The 15,688-nt window shown below is 37.6% G+C and overlaps 2 protein-coding genes across 2 annotated transcripts; one reads left to right on the forward strand and one right to left on the reverse strand.

Annotated features, from left to right (window-relative positions):
* The first annotated feature begins 5,377 nt into the window (after nucleotides 1–5,377).
* LOC132171987 (uncharacterized) lies at nucleotides 5,378–6,995 on the forward strand. The gene is made up of 2 exons (XM_059583405.2): nucleotides 5,378–5,959; nucleotides 6,320–6,995. Exons 1-2 carry the CDS (start codon nucleotides 5,428–5,430, stop codon nucleotides 6,706–6,708), a joined length of 921 nt encoding a protein of 306 aa, XP_059439388.2. The 5' UTR covers nucleotides 5,378–5,427; the 3' UTR covers nucleotides 6,709–6,995.
* An 884-nt stretch (nucleotides 6,996–7,879) lies between these two features.
* LOC132170569 (Tetratricopeptide repeat (TPR)-like superfamily protein) lies at nucleotides 7,880–15,584 on the reverse strand. Its single transcript, XM_059581590.2, has 5 exons — nucleotides 13,747–15,584; nucleotides 10,721–10,905; nucleotides 10,449–10,619; nucleotides 9,023–9,475; nucleotides 7,880–8,562 (listed from the first exon to the last, which is right to left on the reverse strand). The coding sequence occupies exons 1-5, from the start codon at nucleotides 15,239–15,241 to the stop codon at nucleotides 8,107–8,109; spliced, it is 2,760 nt and encodes a 919-aa protein (XP_059437573.2). The 5' UTR covers nucleotides 15,242–15,584; the 3' UTR covers nucleotides 7,880–8,106.
* Nucleotides 15,585–15,688: the final 104 nt, after the last annotated feature.

Below are 15,688 nucleotides of genomic sequence, written 5' to 3' on the forward strand. Positions count from 1 at the left end.
TATTGTTCTTTCTTTAATTATAATGAAATCCATTGTGCTGTGCAGATTATTATGTAATTAAAACATGGTAATACAAAAGAATTAATGTGAAAATATTATTTGTCAAAAGGATAAATAGATAAATAACAAGAAATTATAAATCCATGCAGAAGGAATATTCGAAATACATATACAAACAAAACCCACCCATACAAGGATTCACATATGGCGATCACCTGAGAAATGGACGGTGATCATGAAAACGGCTCTGGATTATTTATTTTATTTTTATTTTTAGTTTTCTTGTGGGGCCATGAGAAACGGCTTTGGACTTAATTACCTTCATTGACTTGAAAAGTATGTAACCGTCACCTTATCCTTTTCTTTCTCCATTTGTATACTCCTTCTTGACTAGAGCTTGCATGCATGTGATCGTGATCGTGATCATGATCATCGTCGTCCCAAATCTCACCATGTTTTGGAAAAATACGAAGGTGCTTTAAACTGAATCTGCTTGTGTCACGGCCCAATCAACACGCTCATATTTGTTGACTTTTTGGTTATCACTACACCGACAACACATTTAAGGGTTCGATCGTGTGCAATAACTTGTAGTAAAGCAGGGAAGACTTTTGATAAACAAATGGTTTGGTAAACAAAATGTTAGAATATGAATTAAATAATTATTTTTTTATTAGATTAAAATTTTAAAATAACTGATAATTTTACATAGTATTAGAATTTAGAGTGATAGAGACCCAGTAAGTTAAAATATACGTACTGATGTTGGATTTGTTCTTCAAATGGATATAATAGCCATTGTTTTGAGTTTGATTTGTTTGTAGCGTGAAAAGGTTGTTTGGTCGGTTAGGATTTGTTCAGCATTTGAAGTTTACTTGAGATACACAGTTTTTTTTAGGTTTGAACCGTGCAAAGGAACATACTAACGCCCGATTATAATTTTGCCTGCTGTGAATCAAACCCCTAGCTCGGCCATTAGAGTAGAGTCATAAGCTTGAACTCTGACTTTATAATTTGCCCTCATTGAGCAAAAGATATGATTAAGTGTGAAAGAACTTGAAAAATAAATGGGGTTGGTAAACAAATAGTTAGAATTAGTTACTTAATAAGCAAGAAAGGGTAATTGAAAGTTGACAAAGCCATCATCACTTGAAGGTTTTCTGGATAATGATCCTGTGGCTGTAGACGTAGCTAGCCAAACCATCGTTATCAAGAGCTTGTGCTTTATCCGTGAGATCTGTACGTTAACAAATGGAAAATCCGGGAACTTTTTCTAGGCAAACGGCACGTAGCTATATAGACCAATCACAGTAGAGTACTGGTAGTTAATTATTAATAGTTAAAATTAACGTAGTAACTGTCTATCCTTTTGGTGGGGCTGCCTCTTCATTATCCAATATCTTTTGCCACCCCAACTGAATACAATTCAATGCTTGCCGTCGACTTCCTTAATTTTCTTGTTGGGATGTATAACGCTCATGCTAGGATGAGGTTTAGGTGGATTTCAGTGGCCACACCCACTTAAATGAATATAGAAGTGGATGACAATTAATCATACATATTGGTTGTCGTTTTAGGATTTGAGATCCTAGATTTTATATTCTAAAATCTGAGCCATTCATTTCATCTAACGATCTAAGCAAATTAATGTAAAAGTTTGTGTGTTACCGCGGTAATTAATTTTAGTTTTTAATATGTCAAATATACTTGTCTCAGTAACACAAACTTTTACATTTGTTTAAACCGTTAGATGAATTGGAGGGCTCAAATTTTAAAATATAAGAATCTCATATTTTATCAAAATCCTCGTTTTAGCTGCTTAATTGTGTTTGTAGGAGTTCAGGAAGGACAGAGGGACCTTTTGAGATTCGTGTTTCTCTTAATTAACTATACTCCATTTTCCGCTCTTTGTGGTTCTTATCGGATCTTGTTTTACTCATTTTTTACTTTTTTCTTTTTACTTTATGCCTGCTTGTATTTTTAGTTTTGGTTTGTTGTAAGGAGCCCACTCTCTTTTTGTTATTTTAATTTGCTTTAAAAAAAAAAGAGTTTCAGCATTTCTTTTTTATAAGCTTGCACAAAGAGCCAAACTGCCATTGAACGTACGATACGCGTAGAATTAATGTTGATCCCCCATGGGAGATGAAATAAGAGCTTGAGAGTTGAGAAGAAGAAACCTGGAAGTTTGGATATGGGTGTGTCTGTGTCATCACCATCACTAAATATATGTTACACTGTCTATTCTGACTTCGTTTCGGATAACATGCAGAGGTATGGCATGGGAGACTGAGATCACGTGCAATAATACCTACGGTATTGAGGTGCAGCCGTGCAGATTAGAACTAATATTATGGATGCAACGCCGTAAATATTGCAACTGATCTCAATCCGGATCTTGATCTTATACTCGTATAAATAGTTTTAATTTAGGCCGTTCATTTTAAATAATTGGTTCAGAATGAGACAATACATAAGAAAGAGAGGGTCAAGTCACTCTATGGTTATTGGGGTTGATTAAACTACGATCTCAGGGCGTTCTGACCACCTCGAACCTAGTAGTATTGGGAGAGGCCAGATCATCTCTTCTTATGAAATGGTGATTTGGCCACCCAACTTAGACTTTGAGAGTGATCAAACCATCCTTCAATCAGTTAAGTTAGCCGAACTATACCCTTTTGACCATAAGGTTTAGTTCGGCTACCCTAAGCTAACCACCCTCAAAGGCAAGTTCGGCTTATTGTCTAGGCGAATTAGGAGTGCGGTCCCCTAACAATAGGATAATTAAGTTTCTTAAAGCACTCCTAAATTAAGCAATAATTGAACTAATAATTTCGCTTGAACTTAAAGCCAACATGTCCGCTAAGTTTCTTCATTAAAATAATGTTTAGAATAAAGTAAATTTCATTTTGAGCAAATTAAATTTTATATAAAAATAATTATATGTAGCCCAACCTAAAATGTGTCATCAATGAATTCTACATGTTGTTTATATTTTAAATAAAATTAAAAATTAAAAATTAAAAGCAATATTTATATATAAAAAATTATCCACTTAAATTTGACGTTTGAGTCTCAAAATTTATCTTGCCGCCCTTGCCAAAAGGTCAGCTTGAGAGTGACCAAACCACCTAGTGGCCAAAGGAAGCGATGGGTGGTTCGGTCACTTCTCTCGTTTATAAGTGGTATAAGTCACTTTTCTTGTCCTCACGAACCTTAAGAGATAGATTGAGATAAATGTACAATAGACGAGAAGACTCCTTCTAGTGATGTGACAGAACAAAAATAATAAAAAATCAAGATAATTTTTTTTAGGCCCACATTCTAATTTGAAAATTCTTTTACACCAAAGAGCTATACCTATACATGAGAGAGATAGATTTTTATAAAATGACATTCTAATATATGGATTTTTAAGTAGAATGTCATCCTAATGGGACTTGACTTAAGACGTGGAATCTTTCTGCTGGATCTGGGGAATACCTTTTAGTTAATCATTTTATTATTTTAATTAAATATGGATTAAATGTGATTGATTAAGATGGTTTACGTATCATGGTATACGAGTGACATACAAGATCATATACGTGTTGGGCACATGGTCAACATTTTCTTTGTTGACTTCTGAAGTCCAATAAAAACGTACAGCCCATACAATATTTACCATGTAATAATACGTAAACTATTAGATTTAATCTGAACCATACAATTTTCTCTATCTGAATTAGAATCCATTTAAACTAATCTTTACTCTTAAGGCAGATCTCTCATTATGGAGGGGCATGCCTTTTATAATTAGAAAAATAAATAATTAAACAAACAATCACCAAATACTAAAAAGGCATGGTCCATGGTCGGCTAGGGGCTGGGTGCACCCGCGAAGCTGTTGGGGGCGAGCACACATGCTAGGGCCGGCTCCGAGCCTCACCGCAGCCATTGGGCCAGCGCTTCAGAATCTTGGTGCACCCTCCATGATTAACGGTCAATTATACGACCGTTGAGAGTGGCTCATATAAATAATTATTCAAAAAATCTTGATGGCACCTAAAGCAGCCACTGTGGATGGTTGGATTCTGTAAAAATGCCTTAAAAAGCAGTTTCTCTTTACATTTCTCAGGAAAAGGTTACAGTAAATTACAAACCCATTTATATATAAGAAGGCTCTTCAAGCTTTGTATGTCTAATCACCTACGGGGCCTACAAGGCTACAAGAAGAATAAGTAGTAAAATCAAACAGTTTTTCTAAACGGGCAAGAATACAAAAACCAAATGGATTGATGAAATGAAAAATTTTATTAAAAGTAAGCGAGAAATTCACAAAACTCCCTTGAAAGTTGTGTTTAAAAGCTCTTAATTTAGGATTTTTTGTTAAATTTTATCAAAATTCTCTAAATATCTTTTTTTATTATTATTATTATAAAAGAATAAAATAAAAAATTACAAAGATTCGGGCGTTAGTCACAATTTAACGAAATTTACAAAAATACCTATGCTGGAATCTTTGCGTTTTTTATTTATTATTATTTTTTTTATAAAACAAAAAAAGGATATTTTGACAAAAATTTAACGAAAAATTTTAATGAATTGAGAAATTACAAAAAATTAAAAATTCAATAAGCTAAATTGAGATTATTTGAACATTAAAGAGATAATTTTAAAAACGTATAATGGCCTGTTTGGGATTGTGTTTAAATGGTCTAAAAATGCTTTTAACACTTAAAAAGCCCGTTTGAAGAAAAAAGTATTTGTTTAATAAAAAAATTTAAAGCACTTTTAAGAGTCAAAAAAGCCTAAAAATTACCTAAACATACTTTTAGCAAAATATTAAAAATGAAGTTTTTGCCCTGCAAATGCGAAGCGTTACTACTTGAAGAGTTGTCCCTTCCCCCTCTTAGTTGAGTGTTCTTTCTCTTTTGCCAGGTTACGTGGCATGAATTTGTAAAAATTCTACGCCTCAAATACAATTTCAAATATGCTCGAAGTTTACTATGATTTTAGAAGTTTTTCCTAAATTTTTTGTCTCACGTACTTTCTTTGTAAGTCTCCCATGAATAAGCAAATTAAAGTCAAATTTAATTAACATTAACATGGCCCACACAATACCTGATCCCAAAAAATCAAAGGAGGTCCATAATTTTTTTTAAATAAAATTATTTTTACTCCCATCCCACTTTATCCCAAACATTGATAAAGTGGGTCACCACGTATATACCAAAGGCAGCATGCAAGATCCAACACGAGTATGCCACCACATCTCGTCCGTCCGTCCCTCCTTCCCTTAGACACCAACGGCTCAGATTTCCACCACAAACCGCGTCCCTAGTCGCCCTCGCTATATATTCCCAGGTTCGACTCACTCGCAATCACGCAAACACTTCCTCTCTTCGTTTCAAAGACACTCTCAGTCTTTTAGCGCTTGACCTTTTACAAATGGCGTGGATGCTGTCACTGAAAGCTCTGCGTATCTCCGCCTGCGTGGTGTTTATGGGTTTGGCTTTGAAGCTCGGCCCGCCGCTGGTTATGGAGCTCACGACCTCTCACGCGCCTCTCATGTGGGCGTCGCTCCTCTCCTGGCTCAAGCCGCCCTACCTCTACGTTATCATCAACTGCATCATCATCTCCATCGTTGCCTCTTCGAGGTTCCACCACGAGAGCTCCGAGCGAGACCACCCAGATGACCCGATGTCGTCGCGCTCGGACGCTCTGGCCGAGATCTCTCCGGAGTTCGGCGTTTTGAACTCGACGGTGGGGTACGAGAGGAGAGAAGAGACCGTGGACTCGGTTTCGGAGGTGGCTGAGGCTGTGGTGGTGAATGGATCCGCAGAGGAGGAGGATGAGGAGGAGGAGTTCGTGCCCTCCCAGCCGAAGCGGATGGACTCGTCGGAGGATCTCTTTACGCCGGAGAAACCTCTGGTTTCTGCGAGGTTCGGTCATCGGAAACCGGTGAAAGCCAGTACCGAAGGTACCTTACTATACACTGACGGTTATATTTTAACGGTAAATATTATGGTTTGAAATTTTAAAGCACGTCGTCGATGACAAATCTCCGGCGGCGTTGTCAGAATTTTTTTTTTATTATACACGTGTTATGCACACGTTGTTTCTTGAAATATCTCAATTTGCGGACCCCAAACGGCAACGTTTTAACAAGTCCAAATGAAAATGGTTCAAACATGGCGTCCACACTCCACGCCGTCCAGTTCAAAAGCACAGTTACTTTAAAATGGGGAGGAGAATTTCTTCGAAATTTACATATTAATAAAAAGGGCAAAATAGTCATTGAGGATAAAATAAAGCTTACTGTTTGAAAACGGTGTTTCAGGTGGGAGAGCGTTGAGGGTGGCAAAGCCAAAGCGGCACGAGACGCTGGAGAACACGTGGAAGGCGATAACGGAAGGGCGAGCGATGCCACTGAGCAGGCACGTGAGGAACACGTGGGAGAATCACGGCCGTGGAATCATCGTGGAGTCGCTGGTGAAGAAATCGGAGACATTCAAGGACCGCACCAATGAGATAAGCTCGTCGTCTTCTGGGGCTGGGGCTGGGGCCGGGGCCACGACCACGAGGCTTCGCAAAGAGCCGTCGCTGAGTCAGGACGAGTTGAACCGGCGAGTGGAGGCATTTATTAATAAGTTCAACGAGGAAATGAGGTTGCAGAGGCAAGAGTCGTTGAATCAGTACAAGGAGATGATCAACCGTGAAAGCCATTAACAAAAACAGTACAAGCTGTTTTTGCAAGTAATTAGGAGGAATAGATGTATTCACTATTTAAGTTGGTTTTGTAAAAAAAAAAAAGTTTTCACCATAGGTTAAAGTTTGGGGTAAAATACTTGAAATTATGGGTGTGGGCTTCTTTTTTTTTTTTTTTTTTTTCTGGTTTGGTTAGACTGATCCATCATGCACAGATGGGATAAGCTTAAGAAGGTTTCGGTGTAAAGGAAGAAACTTTGACAATGTATTCTTTATTCATATAATGATTGATATGGTTAATTAGTTTACCCTTTTTTTTATTTGTTCTTTTTTGGTTATTTCAACTTTAAGATTTTTGTTTTCAATTTGATAAAAAAAAAATGACTTCAAACAGACAATTATCTTCTTCAAAAAAGAAAAGGACCAAAAATCCAAAAATATATAAAGTGGTCAATCAACCCAACCACGACTTAAAGGTGGCTCGCAACGACCCCGGTTACAACGTACACTTCCTATAGCAAAGGTTGGCCATAGGCCCACCCTATAAGCCGCGAGTGGCTGAGAGACAACTCAACCATGGTTGAGTCTTGCCAACCATGGCTAGGCTAGATAAGCCAATCCTTTTTTTTTTTTTTTTTTTTTAAGTACGCCGAAAGAAAAGAAACTACAAAAGACAAGAAAAAAGAGGGAGATCCTTCCCACTAACAACCGGATTTGACTAGAAGGGGAAATCAGAAAAGAGAATGCTGTCAGAAAAAGATTTGGCTGCGGCCCAACGTGCCTAAAAGTAAGCATAGAAGTTTGCACTTCGGTTAACCTTTCTTACTTCTCCTGAGGAAGCAAAAGGAAAAGAAACTAAATTATCAGAAATAATGGAGGATATCCTCCTATCTTGAGAAATATCTGGATGTTGAAGAGCTGAGATCACCACTTCAATCTGCTTCAAGAATAAACTGGACAATATCAAGAGAAGACGCTAGGTAAGCCTATCCAATTACTTCATTATTTTTTTCGCTCTTGGCTTTTCTTTTTCTTTTTCTTTTCTTTTTTTTTTTTTTTTTTTTGACTTGAGGGTTAATAATTATATTTTCACAAGCATTTTCTGTTATCAAGTTTGTCAAAAAGTATAGGTAAAAATCTATCCCAACAAAGAAGTTCTAACGTGGTTTCGTCTCAAAAGCAAGAAGGGGTGAAAAAGAGAGATGAACCACCCTATTCTTTTAATCTTCTTTCAAAAGCATGTTAATCTCAACTGGCAAAAAATTGGGAGGGTATACATAATTTACTAACATACATTTTTGGGGAAAAAGATTTCATCCACGATTAAAAGGACGGATCAAGTGTAAAATTGGTAGTTAGTAACTACAAAAACAAAGTTGATTCCTTCCGGCTGTAACTGCACCCAGCCAACCCCCAATATCAAGCTCCTCTCTTTTGCCTCTTTATTCTCTCCAGGGCGCCTAGGCGGCTGTCATCATCCCTATCTTTAGTAGCTGCTGCATTGTGCTCTTCCCCATCTTTTTCAGCTTCATCATCTCTCTTACGAACCAAGCCTCCGAAAACCGCATCTGGAACATCTTTTTGTGCGATTTCAACTTTCACATCTTCGTCCGAATCGCTTTCTTCTGGTAGCTCAATCTCTTCATGATTTGCAGTAGCTTTTATACCTCCATCAGTCTGTGATTCAATACCAGCACTCACAAAGCCTACTTTTCTGCTGCCATCTTTAGCAGGGGTGGTTGTGGGAGCTAACTGTCTTTCGAGAGCAGCCATTTCATCTTCTGCGACCCCAGCTTGCTTCAATTTGTCTCTTGCATCATCAAGGTCCAATCTCTGATCCTTTTGCATCAGATACTCGGGCAAGATAAAGTGTGTCTGCACAAACAATAAAGGTAGAATTGAAATGATGAGTTTTCTTGCAGCAAATTAAACGTGTTTAATGTTCCCCATCCTTCCTCTCCCCTGTTTTCCTTTTTTAACTGATAATAATGTTTCAGTAAAAGGAAAAAGAAAAGGACTGGGGATCAAGTGATTAAACCAATGAAGAAAAGTAGTAATTCATACTCTCTTTTATTTACTGACACTATACTCTTGTTTCAGTACCTAACTCATTGAAAAGCTACTTTTAAGTCTACATGACAGCAGTACCATAATATTGTGCCAGAAGTTTCATTCAAATTATGTCAATGTGATGATACTATGTCTAGAGGAAAACTCAAGTGGCAATTGTTTCCCACCCTGTGGTGTGGATAGAACTGCATGCATTACCAAAGTTTATACTTTTCGACGCCACTACTGCTGCAGGTAAAATGGCAAAAGAAATCAAAGCTCCTACCTGACTATAGCTTGCAGAAACACTTCTTTTAATACGAAGCATTTCTCGGAAGGTATCTTCATTTCCATGCTGCACCTCAAACTCGTGCCATTTATTCCAGAAATCCCCATCAGATCGTGGATCTGCAAATTGAGATGCAAATACATATACTCCACGAGCACGATCAATTTCTCCCAAGCTCTTCTCAAGCTCGGCATATTTCAGGCACATGGTCTTCACATCTTTGTCTGGAAGACCAGACTCTATCGCTTGCTCATATATTTCCCTTGTTTTCGGGACACCAAAAATCTCTGCTGCTCGAGCAATGTAAATTTCATACATGCTCAACTTCTCATTGTTTGGAACAGCCTTAGTTGCTTTAGCATAGACCATCATAGCTCGCTTTGCCAGACCATAATCCTCCTCCAGCTTTGCATATTGAAGATACAAAGGTTTTACTGCATCAGCAGGGGCCTGATATGCATAAGAAAAAAACATTATAAAGGTCAGCATGAGACCACCTTAATTGTGATAGACACGAGTTTACCATCATTCAACTTAAAAACTGAATTCATTACCCAGTATATATATTAAAGCAAGGAATAAAATCAGTGAACCAGGAGGAATATTCCAAAAGGGACAAGAAAAAGAGTAACTTATCTAGATTTAAACAATTCCTTGATAAATAATAAAGATATTTTTCTACATCAATCCAAGGTAATATATTTCTTCGGGTCATATCTAGTGTCCTAATCTATTCCTTGTCTCTGCCAAATGTTTTAGACATTGATGCATGTACTTAATTCCTTTTAAAAAATACACACTTATTCTTACCATAGATGGATCCTCAAACCCTCTATGAGCTAGCTTAACGCTCAAAACCCAGATGGTATATATGGCTTACATTCCTAAAAAAAAACCCTTCGAGAATTTAAAATAACTTTAAAACTATAAACCATTACTATTTTTAGCATCACAAATAACCCAATTTCTGCTCCTCCCACAATTTTTTTATTGACCTGACTTGTTCCTCCTACTTGTTCTCATTATTTACAATAACGGAATTTGATTAACTAACTCATATGATCTACTCATTTAATTATGAAATGTCCCTCCCTCAATTAATGGTTAACAAAAGTAGCTGATCATCTATATATATATATATATATATATATATATATATAATCTTCAAACAGTAGATTGTGGTTGCATACAGAAACAATATCTCACTTCAAGTCACATGCTTGGTGACACTTACAGCTACAGTAACTCATAAAACCTCAATAACTTGTTTCAAGTTCATTTTGAATTATGAATAATATGACCTCAGAAAGACATTAATCAACCTGATGATCAGTAATTGAACACAGACACAATCCTTTCTCTATAAACAAACAACTAGAAGTTACCAGACTAACTCTGATCTAAACGGATAATAGGCGCATACCATTTCAACAGCATGCTCAAATAGCTCTCTTGCCCGCTCTAGTTTTGACTTTCCATATCTCTTTACAAATTTTGAGAGGTATGTAACCCATACATCTTTAACATGTGGATACTTAAAAATCTTGACACCTCTTTCGTATACTTTGAATGCATCTTCAAAGTATCTATGTTCCTGCACAAGTCAAACCCAGTAAAAGCTTGTCAATCCATTGATACCAATAAAAGGAAAAACTTAAGGGAATAATAGCAGAAGTATTGGAGGAATGCACATACTTCCAGCAGAAATGCATAATTGAGAATAATTTGTGGTGTAGCTATTCTTAGATCCAATATCCGCTCATACACTGCTCGAGTGGATTCCAAGTTACCCAGGCTCTCTTCTAAATCAACATAGAAGGTCCAAAGTCTCAAGGACCTATAGAGCTTCATCTGAACTGGTTCATTCCCATCGGCAGCCACTGCAAGTGACAACAAAAAGGCTCAAATCTTAGCAATGGTTCTACAATACACAATGAAAAAGAATGTAATTTTTGTCTCTTAAATTCAAGCCTCAAAAGTACTGGATAAAATTACAGATAAATTATGAAAAAGGTGCAACATAATAGTGCTAATGAAAACCCAAAGCATTGCCTCTACTTTTCCATTTGCCCCAGTTTCTGGAAAACTAATGCTCTCACAAAGGGAAACATCTAATAGTAACTTAACACGCAAGCAGTAGTTTACTGTTTAACATTTAATTAGTTTAAAAGTGGGTCCAAATTGACAAAGTTGATGCCCAACCATTTCTGCTTTATAGTGTTTCAAGCCACATTTCAACCCTTTTGGCCGGGACTCTTACAAAACATTAACAGATTCTAGGAACCAAAATGGATTCAAACACCCCTGATGATGACTAAAACAAAAATCCAAATAATTCCATCTTTCAAAATTGAAAAAAATAAATAAATAAACTTGTTAGAATATTGAAAATACCGGTATCCTGTGCTATGTAAAAGTTGAAAAAACATGACAAGCAGATTTCAAATCTGTGTAACATGAATGTTCCTATTCCAAGCATTATTGAACTGAAATACATGTGCATCAGACACAGTAATCTGCAGTGAAGTCCATTCTGCTGTTACAGCACTCCATATCAGACTTCCATGTGCATGCCATAATCCACACAACAGCATTTCAAAATATGTGTAACACAATAGAATGATTTCAACCTGTGTCTTTTAAGTATTTTTCAAATTGAAAAAAGTTGAAACTTTAATGTCTGACAAACCTCAAAGCGCCCTCTAGCTAAACACAGCAATATAGCAGTAATAGAGCTGAATATTAACAGCTCAAGATTAGTTTGTTTACTTTTGTTTCCAATATGAGCTGAGCTTAATCTTTTTTGATAGGTATGAGCTGAGCTTAATCTTATCAGCAAACTAGATTATAGATTATGTATTCAAGCTTCATTAATTTATTTTTGGAATAAACTCAAGTTCGTTTACAAGTTGTTCAATTAATTTATTTATTCCTCATATATAGTAAATTTAATCACTATTTATACCTTGTTGTAAATCCGTGCCAATCTTTAGTAACTTGGTTATTGTTAATATTATATCATTTGAGTTAATTAGGTAAACTAGTTTCTTATAAAAATAACTTCACCAACTTCATATTGGTAACAAATCATATTTAATTTTTCAATTTTTTTTAATGACTTGTAACCTCACCAAGGTAAGGCCCTTCGGACTCACCTCAAGGGAGTAAACCCCAAATACACGATCCCACCCACCACAACCGAAACTCCTAATGCGAAATCGAACCCAAGATATCTGAGTCTACCGCTCATCTCAAGTCCGCCCTTTGACCACTAGGCTGCACCTTGACGAGTCCTTATATCATATATAATTTTCAATTATGACATGAATAATTTATATTTATCTTATGGCCTTATCTACAATCTTAAACAATTCAATCTAGAGTCTACATAAGTATATTGTTATAGTATATGAGTACATTTATACATATATACACACAGACACACACCCACACCCACATACATTAAGACTCCTAATCACAATGATTTAAGTTGACATTAGGGTGAGGATTTCCCTTTCATCCCTTTAGATTCTTAAATTCTTATAATTACAAGTTAAAAATAATAGTATAGAAAATAATAAAAATAAAGTTATACGAGCTTCCATGAGTCGAGTCAAGTTTATATGAGTTTGTCACATTTATTACACGTCTAAATTTCTGTTAAAGCTCGATTTGTTTATCGAGTCGAGTTTATATGAGTTGAACTCAAGCTGTTCATGAATAGCACTGTTCATTTACAGGCCTACACAACAAATCTACAAACCCCTTCCCCCCTTTCCCTGTCTCTTTCTCCCAACCAAAAAGAAAAGATCTTAAATAAAGAAAAATTAAAAATCAGGGCGATAATAGAATGTGTAATTATGTGCAAAAAACACAAGCATGCCAATATGCAAAGCTGCCAATACACAAAATTTCGATGATAATTCTCTAAATATGATTCACAAATAATGTAGAGGACACAAGTTTCTGCAATCACCACAAGCAACAAAGAAATTGTTTGCTTGCTGCAGTACATCCTAAGACTCCTTGAGACAAACTGTAACTCTTAACACACCAGTACACCAAGACCAACATTCATAATAAGAAAATAATGAAAAGACTACTTATTAACCGTAAACTCTTCATATGATGCCGTGATGCATAACAGCATTGTTACTGTGCAAACAAGTTTAGTGCTTCCACCAAGAATGAGCCACGATATGACAGTTCACAGAGACTCCATTTTATTATTATTAAAAAAAATGCGAAGTGGGGAATGCATGGCACAAAAAGCAGTTAAAAAAAACCAGGTCTTGCAGAAATCCTTTTTTGTTTTGTTATGATAGGTCTTGCATAAAACTAACCATCAACAATCATGATTGTCAACCATCTTCTTAGATCTAGAACTCAGTGCCTTTAAGTGAGGCAATCATTAATGAGGTGAAATCGATAAAGGTATGAGAAGGATTAAAAAGTTTGATAGAACTTGATAAGGGAATGAATATAACAGAGTAATTTTACCATAAATAAGTTACAACTCAAAAGTGCATTTCACCCCAAATTGTGGAGATAAAGCTGAACTACATGCATCTAGGTTGATGGACTTGGAATTAAAACCACGTCTAATAAAACAATACTACCATATCCAGATTGAATGCGAGCAGATAAGTAGACAGAACTACAAACATCCAAAAATAAATAATATAAGGAAGAAACAGCAAATGGGGAAGAGTTAGGCTTACCTCTTCGTTTCACCTCCACTGATGGCTCTGCCGTGGCACGTCTCATCAAATCCAGTGCTCCTTTGAAATTCTTATGCCTCAGTTCCATTTCGGCCCACTCACAATACAATGTAGCCAGATGATCAACAGTCTTGTAGTTTACTTGCACAGCCTTATCAAATATAACTCTGGCATTGGCAATATCCTTGTGGCCCTCATACAGCTTGGAAAAATTAATCCACAATGTGTGAGGCTTCCCCACAGCTTTCATAGGATCAATCGTCCTCACTGCCTCAGTGTAAGTCAAGATCTGCTTCGTGGGATTACCCTCAAACAACTTCACCCTTCTATGCCACTGCTCCACATTATGAGGATTTTGTCGTAACAGAACACTGTTAGCCAATTCGGGTCTTCTATTAATGAGATACTCTAATCGAGCAATCCTCAAATCTATATCCTTATCATCGTGTAACCAAAATCCGTTAAGCATCTTCTTCTGAAGCTTGGCCACTGATAAATTGATATCCAACCGAACATCTTCATCATCTTCAACACCATTTTCTTCCTCTCCTTCATCCTCCTCGTCGCTCGAGCTCACGTTCTCCATCTTATGAGCAAGCATGCTCTCCTCAAACTGCGAATATGAATCAAAAATCACACTAAAGTCCCTCACAGTGACCACAGTCATGATACCCTCCTCAAATATATCCCTAGCCTTGTCGTGCAAATTCCTCCTAATATAATACTCGGCGAGGGAGGTCCACAACCGCCCAACCTCGTCGGTGAACTTCCTAATCCCACCTCTAATTATCGCATCCACATTCAAACCAGAGACCTCAGTGGCATGCCTAGTGAGCAAATCACACAACTCTAACCACAACCTATGCTTAGTCTTCCCCTTTATCGAAAAAAAATCATCATCATTCAAAACTGAAGCTAATCGCTCCGAAGCCTCTTGCCAAAGACTCGAATTAACCAAAAATTCAATGAAATCTTCTATATGAGTAGGGTCGTATTTCAAGTACCTGCGATAAACCCTAAGCGAGGTCTCGATCGGGACACCCTTTTGGCTGACGAACAGGAGGTAGGGTTCCCAAATCCGATCGTGCTGGGTCACCGGCAACGCGCAGAGGGCCCGGTCGAAGGTGCGGCGAGTCCGGGTGACAAGCTTCTGGTGGGTTAGGGTTTGAAGGTACATGATCCAAATGCGGGGCATCTTGTGCATGGTGACTAGGGCTCTCTCGAAGGTGTTGTCTAGGGCTTCGTACTGGGAGTGGGTGATGGGGAGGTTGCGCACGAGGTCGAGGCGCTCGCGGAGATAGGCGTGCCATAGCTTGTAGCTTCCAGGGAGGGCCTTGAGGGCTCGCTCGTAGAGGATAAATCGCTTCCGGAATGGGGCGTCGGAGCGTGCAATTAGGTAGCGCCACCAGAGCTTGAGGTTAAACGGGTTGCGGAGGACCTCCTCTTCGTAGAGGAGGTCGTCCTGCGAAGGGTACAGGTCCTTCTCGATGGACATGGCGTTTTGGCGAGGAGCAGATTTTGATTCTTACTTCTCAGAATTGAGAACTAGACTTATAATCTAGCACAAAACACTCACTCCAAGCATACGAATCTTCTTAATTCTCAAATTTCCAGCAAAACTTCATACATACTGTAAATGTTTTTTGAGTGTTTTTACCTCGCTTCTGAATGCTTTGGGCGGCCAGAACTTGCCTGATTCGGATAGGCTCGTCGGAGTTCCGTCGGAGACTACTTGATGTGGTGTGGTGTGGTGCTGGGAGATTGGTTCCGGCGGCTAAGCAGCAGAATGAGAAGAGGAAAAAAAAAAGGAGGTTGAAGGGGGGCTACTGGCTACTGGGTGATGATATATTCAATTATCACAATTCCTCTCCACGACTAAAATGTCCTACTCGGGTCGGGGCTGTTGCTTTGGACTAAGAATTTTAATGGTTGGTTTGGTAAA

This window comes from Corylus avellana, chromosome 1, assembly GCF_965113065.1.
Source record: "Corylus avellana chromosome 1, dhCorAvel1.hap1.2, whole genome shotgun sequence".
Lineage (NCBI taxonomy): Eukaryota > Viridiplantae > Streptophyta > Magnoliopsida > Fagales > Betulaceae > Corylus > Corylus avellana.